The 12,121-nt window shown below is 39.1% G+C and overlaps 1 protein-coding gene across 22 annotated transcripts in view; it reads right to left on the bottom strand.

Moving 5' to 3' along the window:
- DMD (dystrophin) overlaps window positions 1-12,121 on the bottom strand; it is a 1,274,903-nt gene that overhangs the window by 356,186 nt on the left and 906,596 nt on the right. For all 22 annotated transcript variants that reach the window (XM_064151948.1, XM_064151957.1, XM_064151959.1 and 19 more), the window contains one exon: window positions 4,411-4,649. In XM_064151948.1, the coding sequence (XP_064008018.1) occupies window positions 4,411-4,649 (239 nt within the window). The remainder of the gene's footprint in view (window positions 1-4,410; window positions 4,650-12,121) is intronic.

Raw genomic sequence — 12,121 nt, 5'->3', positions numbered from 1 at the left:
GCTCCGTCACCCTTACTATAAAAAGCAGCCTCGCCATGTTGAGCTGGAACCTCCAGCATTGTACCTTGTACCTGTTATTCCTTGTCCTATCACTGGGCACCACCGCCCCATCCACTTGGCACCCATCCCTCAGATATTTATAGAGGATAAGATCCTCTCTCAGACTTCTCCAATTTAAACAGCTTCAGTTCTCTCTATTTTTCTCTTCATAGAAGAGGCTTCCATTTTTCAGTAATGTAGCAATATGTTACACTATTATCCTGGTCCTCTGTCCACAGCACTCTCTTTCATTAAGAGCCCCCACCTGACCTCAAGCATAAAGCATCTTGATTGTTCTGAGATAAGGACAGTGAAATAAAGCAGCAGCGTAAGGCATATTCTTTCATGTCTCTCACTGGCTTACATCTTGGCCTATTATATATTCTCCATGTTTCTTGTGAACTTTACTTGCAGACTAAGGGTGTCTAAAGAAACAACATATGAGTCTCTTGTCAGCCTGCCTTACATTTATTTTTTTCAAGTATCAAACTGTGCAAAACATCAATCTTCAAGCAAATGAGGAAAAGATCATACTTTTTTCCTCCAATGAAAACCTGGATGATGCTAATGTAATACTGAATTTCTTTACCATGCACTTTTTAGTATCTTCTAGTTTAATTATGCAGAATTTAACAAGATATGTACAAATATAGATGAGTAAAATATGCAATGCTGCTGTGTGAAACAGATCTGTACTATTCAACCAACAGAAAGGTTAGCTGTAGATGTTCAAAATGAGCAGCCATTATGCTACTCTTTCACTGTGCTCCTTTTACTACCTAGTACCTCCAACTGCCCTATTGGAGAGCAGTGAAGGGGAAAGTCCAGTGGGGATCCTAGTGGATGGAATCATATAATGGTTTAGGTTTAAAGGGACCTCAAAGATCACCTAGTTCCAAACCCCCCCCATAGTCAGGGACACCTCTCACTAGAGCAGGTTGCTCAAGGCCTCATCCAACCTGGCCTTGAACGTCTCCCTCCCAAGGAGGGAGCATACACAATCTCCCTGGGCAACCTGTTCCAGTGTTTCACCACTACAGAAGGATGGAAGGGAGACCACAAACCACCAATCTGTCCTTGTGGCCAAGAAGGCCAATGCCATTCTAGGGGTGTTAGACGGGTTGCAGGTAGTAGGTCGAAAGAGGTTCTCCTCCCTATCTACTCTACCCTGTTGAGGTCGCATCTGGAATATTGTGTCCAGTTCTGGGCCTTTCAGTTCAAGAAGAACCTCAGGGAACTGCTTGAAAGAGTCCAGTGCAGAACCACAAAGGCAGTGGAACATCTTCCTTACAAGGAGAGACGGAGTGAGCTGAGGCTCTTTAGTTTGGAAAAGAGGAGACTGAGAGGTGACTACATTAATGCCTATAGATATGTAAAGAGTGAGTGTGCTGGTTTGAGGCTAATGGAAATATTTTTAAACAGAGAAACTAGATCATTGTCTGTAGAAAGAAAACAATGCCAAGAGAATGGAATCAGGCACTTCTTGGTGACACCCAATGACAGAACAAGGGACAATGAGTGGAAGCTGAGGCATAGGAAGTTCCATGGAAACAAGAGGAAAAAAAACTTGACTATAAGGGTGACAGAACACTGGAACAGGCTGCCCAGAAGGCTATCTCTCTGGAGATATCCAGACCCACCTGGATGTGTTCTTGTGTGATCTGCTCTAGGTGATCCTGCTCTGCAGTGGTGTTGATGACATTTCTAAGTCCCTTCCAACCCCTATCATTCTGTGACTCTGCACCACCTAGGGAAATTGAAGTTGCATTGTCTTTCATTAAAGAGAATCTGCCACTAAAACAAATTTGTTTACAGTAGCTGTTTTTTGTCTTTTGTGGTTTTTTTTTCCCTATAATTAACCTTTGCAAATGCTATTCACACAAGAGTACCAATTCACTGTGATCACCTCCAAGTGAAGTTCAAATTGGGGCTAATGATGCCTTAAACTTTTGTGAAGGAAAAATATGTCAGAGTTATTGGCAGTTATTCCTGTGACAGAATCAGCTTGAAACAAGCTTAACCAAAATGCCCTGAGAGTCAGAGCTTCAACAAAATTACATGCTGCTGTGAAAGAAGGGTCAATCTAAGGTCATTTATTTTTACCTGGGTAATTTGGAAAATGTCTTGTTACATTTGTTGCTAAATATGGGATTTCTTTGCTTTTAAAATGGTTACCTTGACACTTTGATTTTGCTGTTGGTTCTCTGTTTTGAAAGAAATATTAAATGGAAAGAGGAAGAACTTGGTAATGTACCCACAGGACTAATAGTTTGAAGCGGATGAGGAACCAGAGATGTGCTATAATGAAACAGCCTTCTTGAAGCATGTATCTTTACAGTGATAAACTTTTATAAAGCAAGTAGCCAGCTGTGGTATTTTACCTCTTAAGTGAAAAAGATGACCCAAAAAAGAAAAAGAAAGAAAAGTGAAAAAGGTCAATCTACTGCTATAAAATTTTACTGAGATCCTTGTAGAGGTACAGCAAACTCTCCAAAAAAAGCAGGATGTAATGCTATGACTTTCAATGACTTCTAAATCACAGCCACAGGAGAGGTATGACTACAACCTTTTACCAAATATACACAGATCTGGGGAGGTAAGCACTATTTTTGGATTTCTAATTTTGACCATATCAGGCCTGGCTTTTCAGTCTAGCCAACTCGATCAGCTCCCATACTGTTGCAGCCACTCCACACATTAGAAAGCAGGGGTTTTGTTTGAGAAACCTAAAGTTCTCCCTGTATTTTGTAAATTTTGTCTGTTCATCTCACCCAAAACTCCAGTGAGAGATTTCAGAGCAGAATCAAAATCTCCTTATGTTCATTTCCATGTATTAAGAGGACCATTAGAGAAGAGGGAGCCAGTTAACAGAATGCCAGTCTATATTTAGAGATTGATTCTTCCATTTCATCAGAGAGTATATTAAATGTCACATTCTGTTGCACGGCCAATTAGAGAGGTAAGCACAACAAAAAAGAGTTTTCCTGCTGGTTTTGTTACCGGCACAGCGTGGTACCCAAGAAAGAGACAGGGCTATCCAGCCAGGAACAGAAGTGAGAGGAAGACTATAAGACTGCTGCCTTAACCACCAAAAAATATTTTAGCCTTCAGCTAAGTTTAAACACAGATATAAACCAATTAATTTTTACATGCATACAACATTAATTGAAATTGTAGAGTTAATAATTTGATCTCACACTTAACAGAAAGACATCTCCTGAAGGAAGCAAGCTAAGGATTTTGCCTTACAGAGTAACACACTAAAAGAAATTCTGAACCAGGTATTGACGACATAAAATTCTTAAAATTAAAATGATTTTGAAAAAGCTGAGAAGATAATGTACAAGGAAGTCATCTTGGGCCCTAAATCTTTTCAAATGCTATAATCTAGTGTCCTGTGTAGATCATATTGAGATACAACATAAAACAAAAAGATGCATACAAGAAAACAAGCAGAATTACTTATATGAGCCAGCTGCATATTAATGCTCAGTACAGATACTGGGCAAAATACGTTCATTGTTTCTCCTTTTCTTTCAACTTTATGAAACAAAAAAAGAAAGTATTTTCCATGAAATAAATCAGACTTTTTTTTTTGGAGGAGGAAGAGGCATAATAAAATTTTATAATGGAGAGTCCTACACTCAGCTTAGAACTGAGCTGTGTGGAAATGTAACAGTGAAAAGTTTTGCACAGGCAAGCCAAATCTTTTATATTGAGCAACGTTAGAACTAGAAGGCAGGTAATTACTTTCAAGCTGCACGATGCCAAATTAGCTTTTACTGCTACTTTAGCCTTTTTTTTTCCCTTTCTTTTAAACTTGCACATATATTCTCTATTTTTGTTATTTTCCCCTGTGTTTTCAAAGGTTGACATTGATAGAGTTTAGCTGACAAAACACTTGTGATAATGAGCTGTTCTTTTCTTTAACATGGCTGAGGAGCTTCTCATACCTCAAAAGCATCAGGATATAAGCCTCTCAAAGTTATTACAGAAACAACATAAGAAAAGGTACAAAACAGAATATCTTTCCTCCTGGCAGACTGGAGCATACTATGCAATTCCTTCTTTCTCACAAGCTTTCTATTTCAACCACTGGCTTGCACAGTCTTATGACACAGTCAGCACAAGCAATAGAAAGATAAAGAGATCTGACTTAAATGCCAGATAAATTATTAAATACTCTTTTTTCCCCCTCAATTAATTTTCTTAACATCTTTAATCCAATAATTGTGTTTATGGGATAAAGCAGCTTAAGTAACAACCACAGATAATGCAGTCTACAATCTCTACTGTGTTTCTTGTTGAAATTATTTAATACAGAATAAAGACCACGAGGCTTTCACCTTAAAAAGTGGGTGTTTCTCATACCTTTTGTTTGATGATCATGTCGTTGATATCATCAAGATCACCTACTATCACTCTTTGAGACTTTATCTCTCGATCCAGTCGAGAAAGCCAGTCAGTGAGTTCTGCCCATGCCTTATTGAAGTCAGCCAAGGCTGGAACCTCCAAAAGCACAGAAGATGGCATTTCTGGTGGTTTGAAGGTGGTGGTTTCCTTGGTTACCCTGGTTTGTGTATCCACAGCAACAGTTTCACCAGAAGTTACTGAAAGAAAAGAAATGCTAAAATTACTGAATAAATGAACTATGATAAATGTTTATTTCAGTAACAGAATTTATGCAGTAGAAAGGGTAACACAGAAGTGAGCTCGTTTCTTGATGTAACGTCTACTGGAAATGTGACAAATAACTCTAGAAGAAGATATGAATTAACCTTCCCACAGTATTTCTATTGTAGTGGATGCTTAACATTCAGTATTCTCTGCATATTCCAATTTCAGCCTTAAAAGACCAGTGGGCCCTAGGAACACTAGCAAAGGTCTCAGTGTAATAAGAACTCCCCACCCAAGGTCACTGAAGCTACACAAGTCGTCTTCCAAAAGGTGGAAGTGTGGCCAGACCTATGAATGCTGGAGGCAGATTCAAAAGGAGTTGGTTACAACACCCAGTGTATCACAGCATAACCCTGTATCTACAAATATGGTTCTTCCAATCCCCAAGCACTCTGGAGCTGTGAATTTGTCTCATCAAAAATCTTCTCTCTTTTACCACCAAGTATTTCCCTTAGGCTTTGTGAACAATATAAGAAATTCAGCCTTGGATGATCCTTGATTTTTCTTCCTCATAGCTTGAAAATATTACATACTACCACGTGGATCTTTTTCCTTCTCCTTAGAGAAGGTGGACACAATTTATCCTTTGCATCTTTTTTTACTCTGTTAGCTAGGTTTTGAAGAATCTGTTCATGACTTGTTGCTTGCATTGAGAAAGTACCCAACATTGTAGCATAGTATTGAAGGAATAGAGCCTAGGTAGCCACAGGACAGGAAAGCAGGGCCAAAGTAATTTTCAATCATCAAGTGTCTGTGTTAAATCAAGATTCATGAAGCTAGCCTGCCAAAGAGCTGAAGGAGGAAGTCTTTTGAAGATAAGACAGCCCTTTGGATAAAACTGAAGCATCAGGGCTCAACTACCATAAACAATCAACTTCAAAACAGATTTTAAGGGCCAAGGCGTCTGAGCAAAGAACTTTAAGTGCAATTTTAAAGTTGACACCTTGCAATATGCTAAAAAGGAAAATTAAGTACATAGTAAACATATATGATTATGTTACTCAACTCTCCTCCCAAATCATAATAAACATCACAGAAGGCAGGAACAACTTGAGCTAGTGTATAAAACCCATGAGAGGGACATCTGCCTTGTGCAAGCCACTGGCACCAGTGCTGGGGCCATCAAGGAGGGTGCAGCATGGGCCAGCAACACCACTGCCAGCCACAGCAGCAGCTGCTGGGAGGAAAGACAAAGGTGAGGAGAGTCAATAGGCTGTGCTCCTTTTTCTCCACCCAGGACGGGGAAACCCTTTCTTGGTAAGAACTGCACCTTCAATATACATCTTAACTTTTGATGCATTCCTATTGCACTAGAGCTACCGCAAAGGTGTGAATCTCTGACTCCATCAGATGCTACCCAGGATTTATTAACCTGAAATCATCTTGCAGTGAGTGCCTTTTTTTCACTGGCAATTCTGAATCTTGTATCTGTTGCTTTGAACAATCAAATGATTTAATTGCTTTAACTTTCTGAACTTGTGTCAGAGCAAGTTCTTATTGAGGTACTTGAAAGAGAGGAAGATGTTCATTTTGCCAAATAGTTCCAGCAAGAGTCCTGGACTCAGACAGACAGACATCTCCCCCTTAATGTGAAAAATACCTCTCCATAGTCAAAAATGAGAAGAGGTGCCAGAGAGAGGTACCACTGCACAGAGAGACATGTAATGTGAAGGCATTCAGAATTTCAAGGCTGACTTTTGTTTCTTGATTTATTTTTTTTCTGTTTGGTTTGGTTTGGGTTTTTGTTACAGTTAGATGGCTATAAACTATTGGGCTATATCTGCCCTCCAGTCAAGCATGCAAAAGCAATTAATCATGCACAATGTTATGGCAAATGAGGCTGAGTGGAATTATGTTTGTGGGTTTTTTTCCTTTTCTCCCTTTTAAACAAGTTCAGTTAAAGAAGAAAAATACTAAAATATACAAACACAAGACCATGTGATGTTGTTTCATTAAGGTATTAAATCATTAGAAAAGAGTCCAAATGCTCTTCTAGAGCAGCTACAAAATCTGTACCCGAATCAACTGCATAAAACACCATAAAAATTAAACAATTTCCTTCCACTAAACATAAAATATGCCCATTGAAAACCAAAGTTCTAATGGACCAAGATGTTTGTTTATGTTTTCCCCAGTTTCCTAGTAGAGAAAAACTGTTTCCTGCACTCTTTCTGTGAGGAACAAGGGGACACAGTCTCAAGTTGTGCTGAGGGAAGTACAAGCTGGATGTCAGGAGGAAGTTCTTCACAGAGAGAGTGACTTCCCATTGGAATGGGCTGCCCAGGGAGCTGGTGGAGTCACCGACCCTGGAGGTGTTCAAGAAAAGACTGGATGAGGCACTTAGTGCCATGGTCTAGTTGATTGGATAGGGCTGGGTGCTAGGTTGGACTGGATGCTCTTGGAGGTCTCTTCCAACCTGGTTGATTTTATGATTCTATAGGAAACACAACAACAGCAACAAACCAAACAAACCCCACAAATCACACACCCCTGCCAAAACAAACAATAAAATCCAAACCAATCAAGAAACCAAACACACCCCCCCAAAAAAAAAAAAACAACCAACAACAAAAACCTCTGTCACACCATGCACAGTAATGGATTTATTGCTTTCTAGTACTTCTGAGAGCCTGATGGTTTTCCTCATAGGTATCTATGCACTTTCAGCAGTCTGTCTAAGGTGGCTGGTAAGAGTTCAACAGTTTGGCCATAAACTCCCTTGCAATCTTGAAACAATCAGAATTTTCCATTTAGCTGGCCAAAGAATTTAGCAGCTGTTTTATGCTATGAGAAATGTTTTATTTGCTTCAGTGGGGAATCAGTGAACCTCTTCGGCATTGCAGAAAGTGGAAAAGCTGCGTGCAGCAACACAAGATACTGTCAGTGTTAAAAATATTGTATGATCACAATTTACCAAATCAACTGACAAATACATTATTTAATCTAGCCTGAAGAACTGGCACCAAATAAATGATACCAAAAGCCACACCTGAAAATGATTTTTAATAATATGCACTGCACATAATTAGATTTATCTACTCATCCATACAATTATTGCCTTTCTGAGTAGCAGTTCTTGTACTTTTCTTTCCTTACTTTAAATTCATATACCTGTGGATAACAATGAAGTAAATTAATTATTGCAAAGGACTGTTCCAACACAGTAAGCTTTTAATTAAAACTAAGCAGTACAGATGAGAAAAACAGAGATATCTTTTTGTAAGGGAGTTCCTTCGTAATAACATGGGGCTTGCAATAACAGAGTATTTAGCACAGTTAAGAATTGGCAGCTTTCAGTATCAAAAGCAAAACAGATAATCCTAGGGGATGTCTTTCATTCACCCTTTTTATTCAAGTTTAGAATTATAAAACACACATGTGTGTTAAATAATAAATACCAATAATCATCAATACCATCGGGCTTTCTATCATCTTTACTGAAATCACTCCAGATATTTTTTGCCTTATTCTATTTCTTTTAATTTAAATTAGGCAAATCATGCAGAGATTACTTGTACTCAAACTACTGATTTGAAGTACTGCATCCATTTCTGGGCTTCCCAGTACAAGACAGCTACTGGAGAGTGGGCAGTGAGGGGCTGAAAATATGATTAAGGACCTGAAGTTTCTCCATTATGGAAGAAAGCCTGAGAGAGTAAGGACTATTTAGGCCTGAAAAGACAAGACCCAGCAGGACTGTTTCAGCATGTATAAACATCTGAAAGGAGGGTGCAAAGACAGAGCCAAGCTCTTTCCACTGGTGTGCTGTGACAAGACAAGAGATGATGGCCTCAGACAGAAACACAAGAGGGTCCCTCTCAATGTCAGGAAATACCTTTTAACTGTGTAGGTGACTAAGCCCCGTAGGAGGTTGCCCAAACAAGTTGTGGAGTCTGTGTCCTTGTAGATATTCAAGAGCTTCCTGGAAACAATCCTGGGCAGACTCCTTTAAGTCATATCACCTGAGCAGAGGGATTGAAGTAGACATCCCTTCCAACCTCATCTGGTATATGATGCTGTGATTAATCAGTCCCATAAAATAAGTCCTGGCATATTGGAGATAACAACTGCACTTTTCACTTATATGCCACTTTGCCCACAGCTGTTAGCACAAGACCACCGGGAGAGCATTCGGTGATTGGAAGGCAAAGTACTGAACCTATCAGTCATTAACAGGCACAACTGGCTGACTCAGTTCACTACAGAAAGCAGTAAGTTCCAACTCAAGGTTTAAAGTCTGAATCTCTAGATTTCTGCCCCTCCCAAGTAGCCCTCACACCCTGTTTTCAAGGAGATGGGAAGAAGGTGTTAAAAAATTGCATAGAACCCATAAGTTTCCTCCCGTTCCAGCTAAGCAACAGCATAACACTATTAGGTGCTGCACTTTCACACTTTGGTGGCAGCAGTCATCATATCTCACATCACTCACTTCAAAGTTTCAGTACACCATAACTTTACTTCTGCTGTCAGCAGATGAAGCAATAAGCTTGACAGCTACTGCTGACAAAGAGAAGAGGAGAGGTACATCAACTTCCATAGAGTGGCAGATCATGAATGGCTCTAAAAAAATGGATGGGGGCCACAAAGTTGCTGACTTTGAGCCATCAAACAAAGGAAAAGTTTAAAACAAAGCTGTATCAAGCAAGAATAGTGAGGAAGATCTACAATGCAATGAAAAAGGAAACTACATAAAAGGAAACTACATCATGTTCTTTGAAGGGTGGGGTGTCCCTGCTCATGGCAGGGGGGTTGGAGCTAGATGATCCTTGTGGTCCCTTCCAACCCTGACTGATTCTATGATTCTGATTCTTTTTGTATATGTACAAACAAGAACTATTTCATTTGTAGATTTGCTTGTTCTGTTCACTTGTTAACACACGTTGATGCTAGAAAAGAATGTTAACAACAACAAAAAAGTGTTATCAGTATTTACTTAGTTTAACTTAGTTGGCACTTGCAAAAGTCAGTGATCTGAAATAACTCTGAGAAAAAATCACTCAGAAAACATCAGTCATCACTTTCTGGGTCTTAACTGCTCTGTCCAGAAAATAAAGTGAATTCAAAAAGGGTCACAGAAAAATTATTAATATTCTCAAAATTATACACAGGGTTGTTTTTTTTCCTGCCAACATAGTAATCATAGTTTAACAGAAATTCTTTGTTTGTGGTCTTGTAATGTTTACAATCAGAAGGTTACTGTGTTTTTCATCTTTGTCCCGTGGAAGCAGAAAACAGCATGTCTTTGATCGTGTCTGTCTCTGATGAATGTAATTTAATTGCCTGAAGGATGAAAAAAGGGTGACAAATAGCACTAACTAGAAATAAATAATGACAATAAAATACATCATAGTTTTCTACAGATTTCAAACTATTTTGTTTGGGTCTATTTTGTTTTAATGTTGTCCTTTGGAGCTTTCTGTTTGATGTGTTTTCATGCTGCCTTCTCTCTGAGCTGGATATTAACAAAATCTGTCTGACACCTAGAGAAAATTATATACCAGAGACATAAATTCACAGAATTTTCTATTATTGTCTCACCCTAGATGGAAACTCAACTCCACAGATCACTCATGATTGTTTGCAGCAACTCCAAAATATCTTCTCATTTCACTCTCTCCTCACATGAACTTTGTAAGGTTCAAGTAACTCAAAGCAAGACTCATTATCTGCTGTGAGGTATTGGATATCAAAGTTAAGACACATGCAGCTACTGAAAAACATACTTGACTGTTTCATTCCAGAAGTCAGACAAAACAGTTGAGTGTGAAAAGTAGGTGCATGTTTTGACTTCCAGTCATTACCAAAGGATGGATACTTAGATACATTTCCACCTGTCCTAAAGTTCACGTAAATGCCTTGCATTTCTTTCATGACTCCAGAAATTCTTAGACAAGAGGAAAACAGTGTCTTAGGTTGTCACTCACATAGCTTAAACAGAATGTATCTAATATTAGAGGAAATTTCTGTTCTCATCAGTATTTACTTGTCAAGTAAACTGAAGGAAAGCTTTCTCATCTAGGATTCAACAGAGCCTCTGTAAGTGGACTCAGGGTGTCTGAGGACACTGCCTGACATCTCTTAGCAGCTAACATTTTAGCCTGATGAGATACACAAGAGTTTCGCTAATACCTATTTATTTATTCTCTAGTGGTAGCTATTGCAGAAGAAGATATTCCAAATTTTCTACTATTTTTGGGTTTGCTGCACTGAATTTTGGTTTAAGACGTTGTTTGTTTTTTTAATTCCTTTGATGATTTTTGCATTAAGAAACTTGAAATACTATGGAGAGGAGTGCAAGATACTAGCAGAACCACATTGTCCAGTGTAACATCTTCTTTAAAAGCTTTAAGATTAGTGCTATTTAGCATTAACTACTGTTACTGAGGATGGTAATAATCTCTTCCACTTGGAGTAACTAAAACAGTTTAGCTATCAAATTATTTATAGCAATTACCTTTAGAACATGGTTGCACAGTATGTTTCCCTCCTGACATTTATCTTCCCTCAGAACAAAAATACCACTTGCCACAGTACATCTGTCCCTCATCTCTCTTTCATGCTTCCACAGATACGGCAGGGTTCATTCAACAGAGTTGTACATATGAACCATTTAAATTAATAGAGAAATATAAATCAACATTAATTAGACAATACGAGCAACAGATCTCATTCTGGAACAATTTACCCAGAACTGCACTGACATTTTCTGTGACTCAAAGGAGATCATTTGTTAAATTTTGGGGTTTTTTTCATTTGTTTGAGGGGAGTGTTTAAGGTTTTGCTGTTGTGGGTTGGTTTTTTTGACATGTATGTGTGTGTGAAGGGGGTTATTTATCTGGCTTTGTTTTACCTATTTTGGTTTGAGTATGGATTTGTTTTGTTTTTGTTTTGTTGCTGCTTTTTTTTCCTATGTTGCTGTGGTTAGCCTGGAGAAGAGGAGGCTCAGGGGTGACCTTATTGCTGTCTACAACTACCTGAGGGGTGGTTGTGGCCAGGAGGAGGTTGCTCTCTTCTCTCAGGTGGCCAGCACCAGAAGGAGAGGACACAGCCTCAGGCTGCGCCAGGGGAGATTTAGGCTGGAGGTGAGGAGAAAGTTCTTCACTGAGAGAGTCATTGGACACTGGAATGGGCTGCCCGGAGAGGTGGTGGAGTCGCCGTCCCTGGGGCTGTTCAAGGCAGGATTGGACGTGGCACTTGGTGCCATGGTCTAGCCTTGAGCTCTGTGGTAAAGAGTTGGACTTGATAATCTGTGAGGTCTCTTCCAACCCTGATGATACTGTGATACTGTTTGTTTGCTTTTCCTTCCTAGAAAATTTATAAATTCAAAAGTAGATTTTTTTTTTCCCCAAATACTTGAGTCACAAATTCTATCCTACTGCAAAGACAGAAACACACAAATACCATT

The sequence above is a fragment of the Pogoniulus pusillus genome, chromosome 12 (assembly GCF_015220805.1).
Source record: "Pogoniulus pusillus isolate bPogPus1 chromosome 12, bPogPus1.pri, whole genome shotgun sequence".
Taxonomy (NCBI): Eukaryota; Metazoa; Chordata; class Aves; order Piciformes; family Lybiidae; genus Pogoniulus; species Pogoniulus pusillus.
The sequence above is the reverse complement of the archived record's forward strand: the minus strand, read 5'-3'. Positions and strand labels throughout refer to the sequence as shown.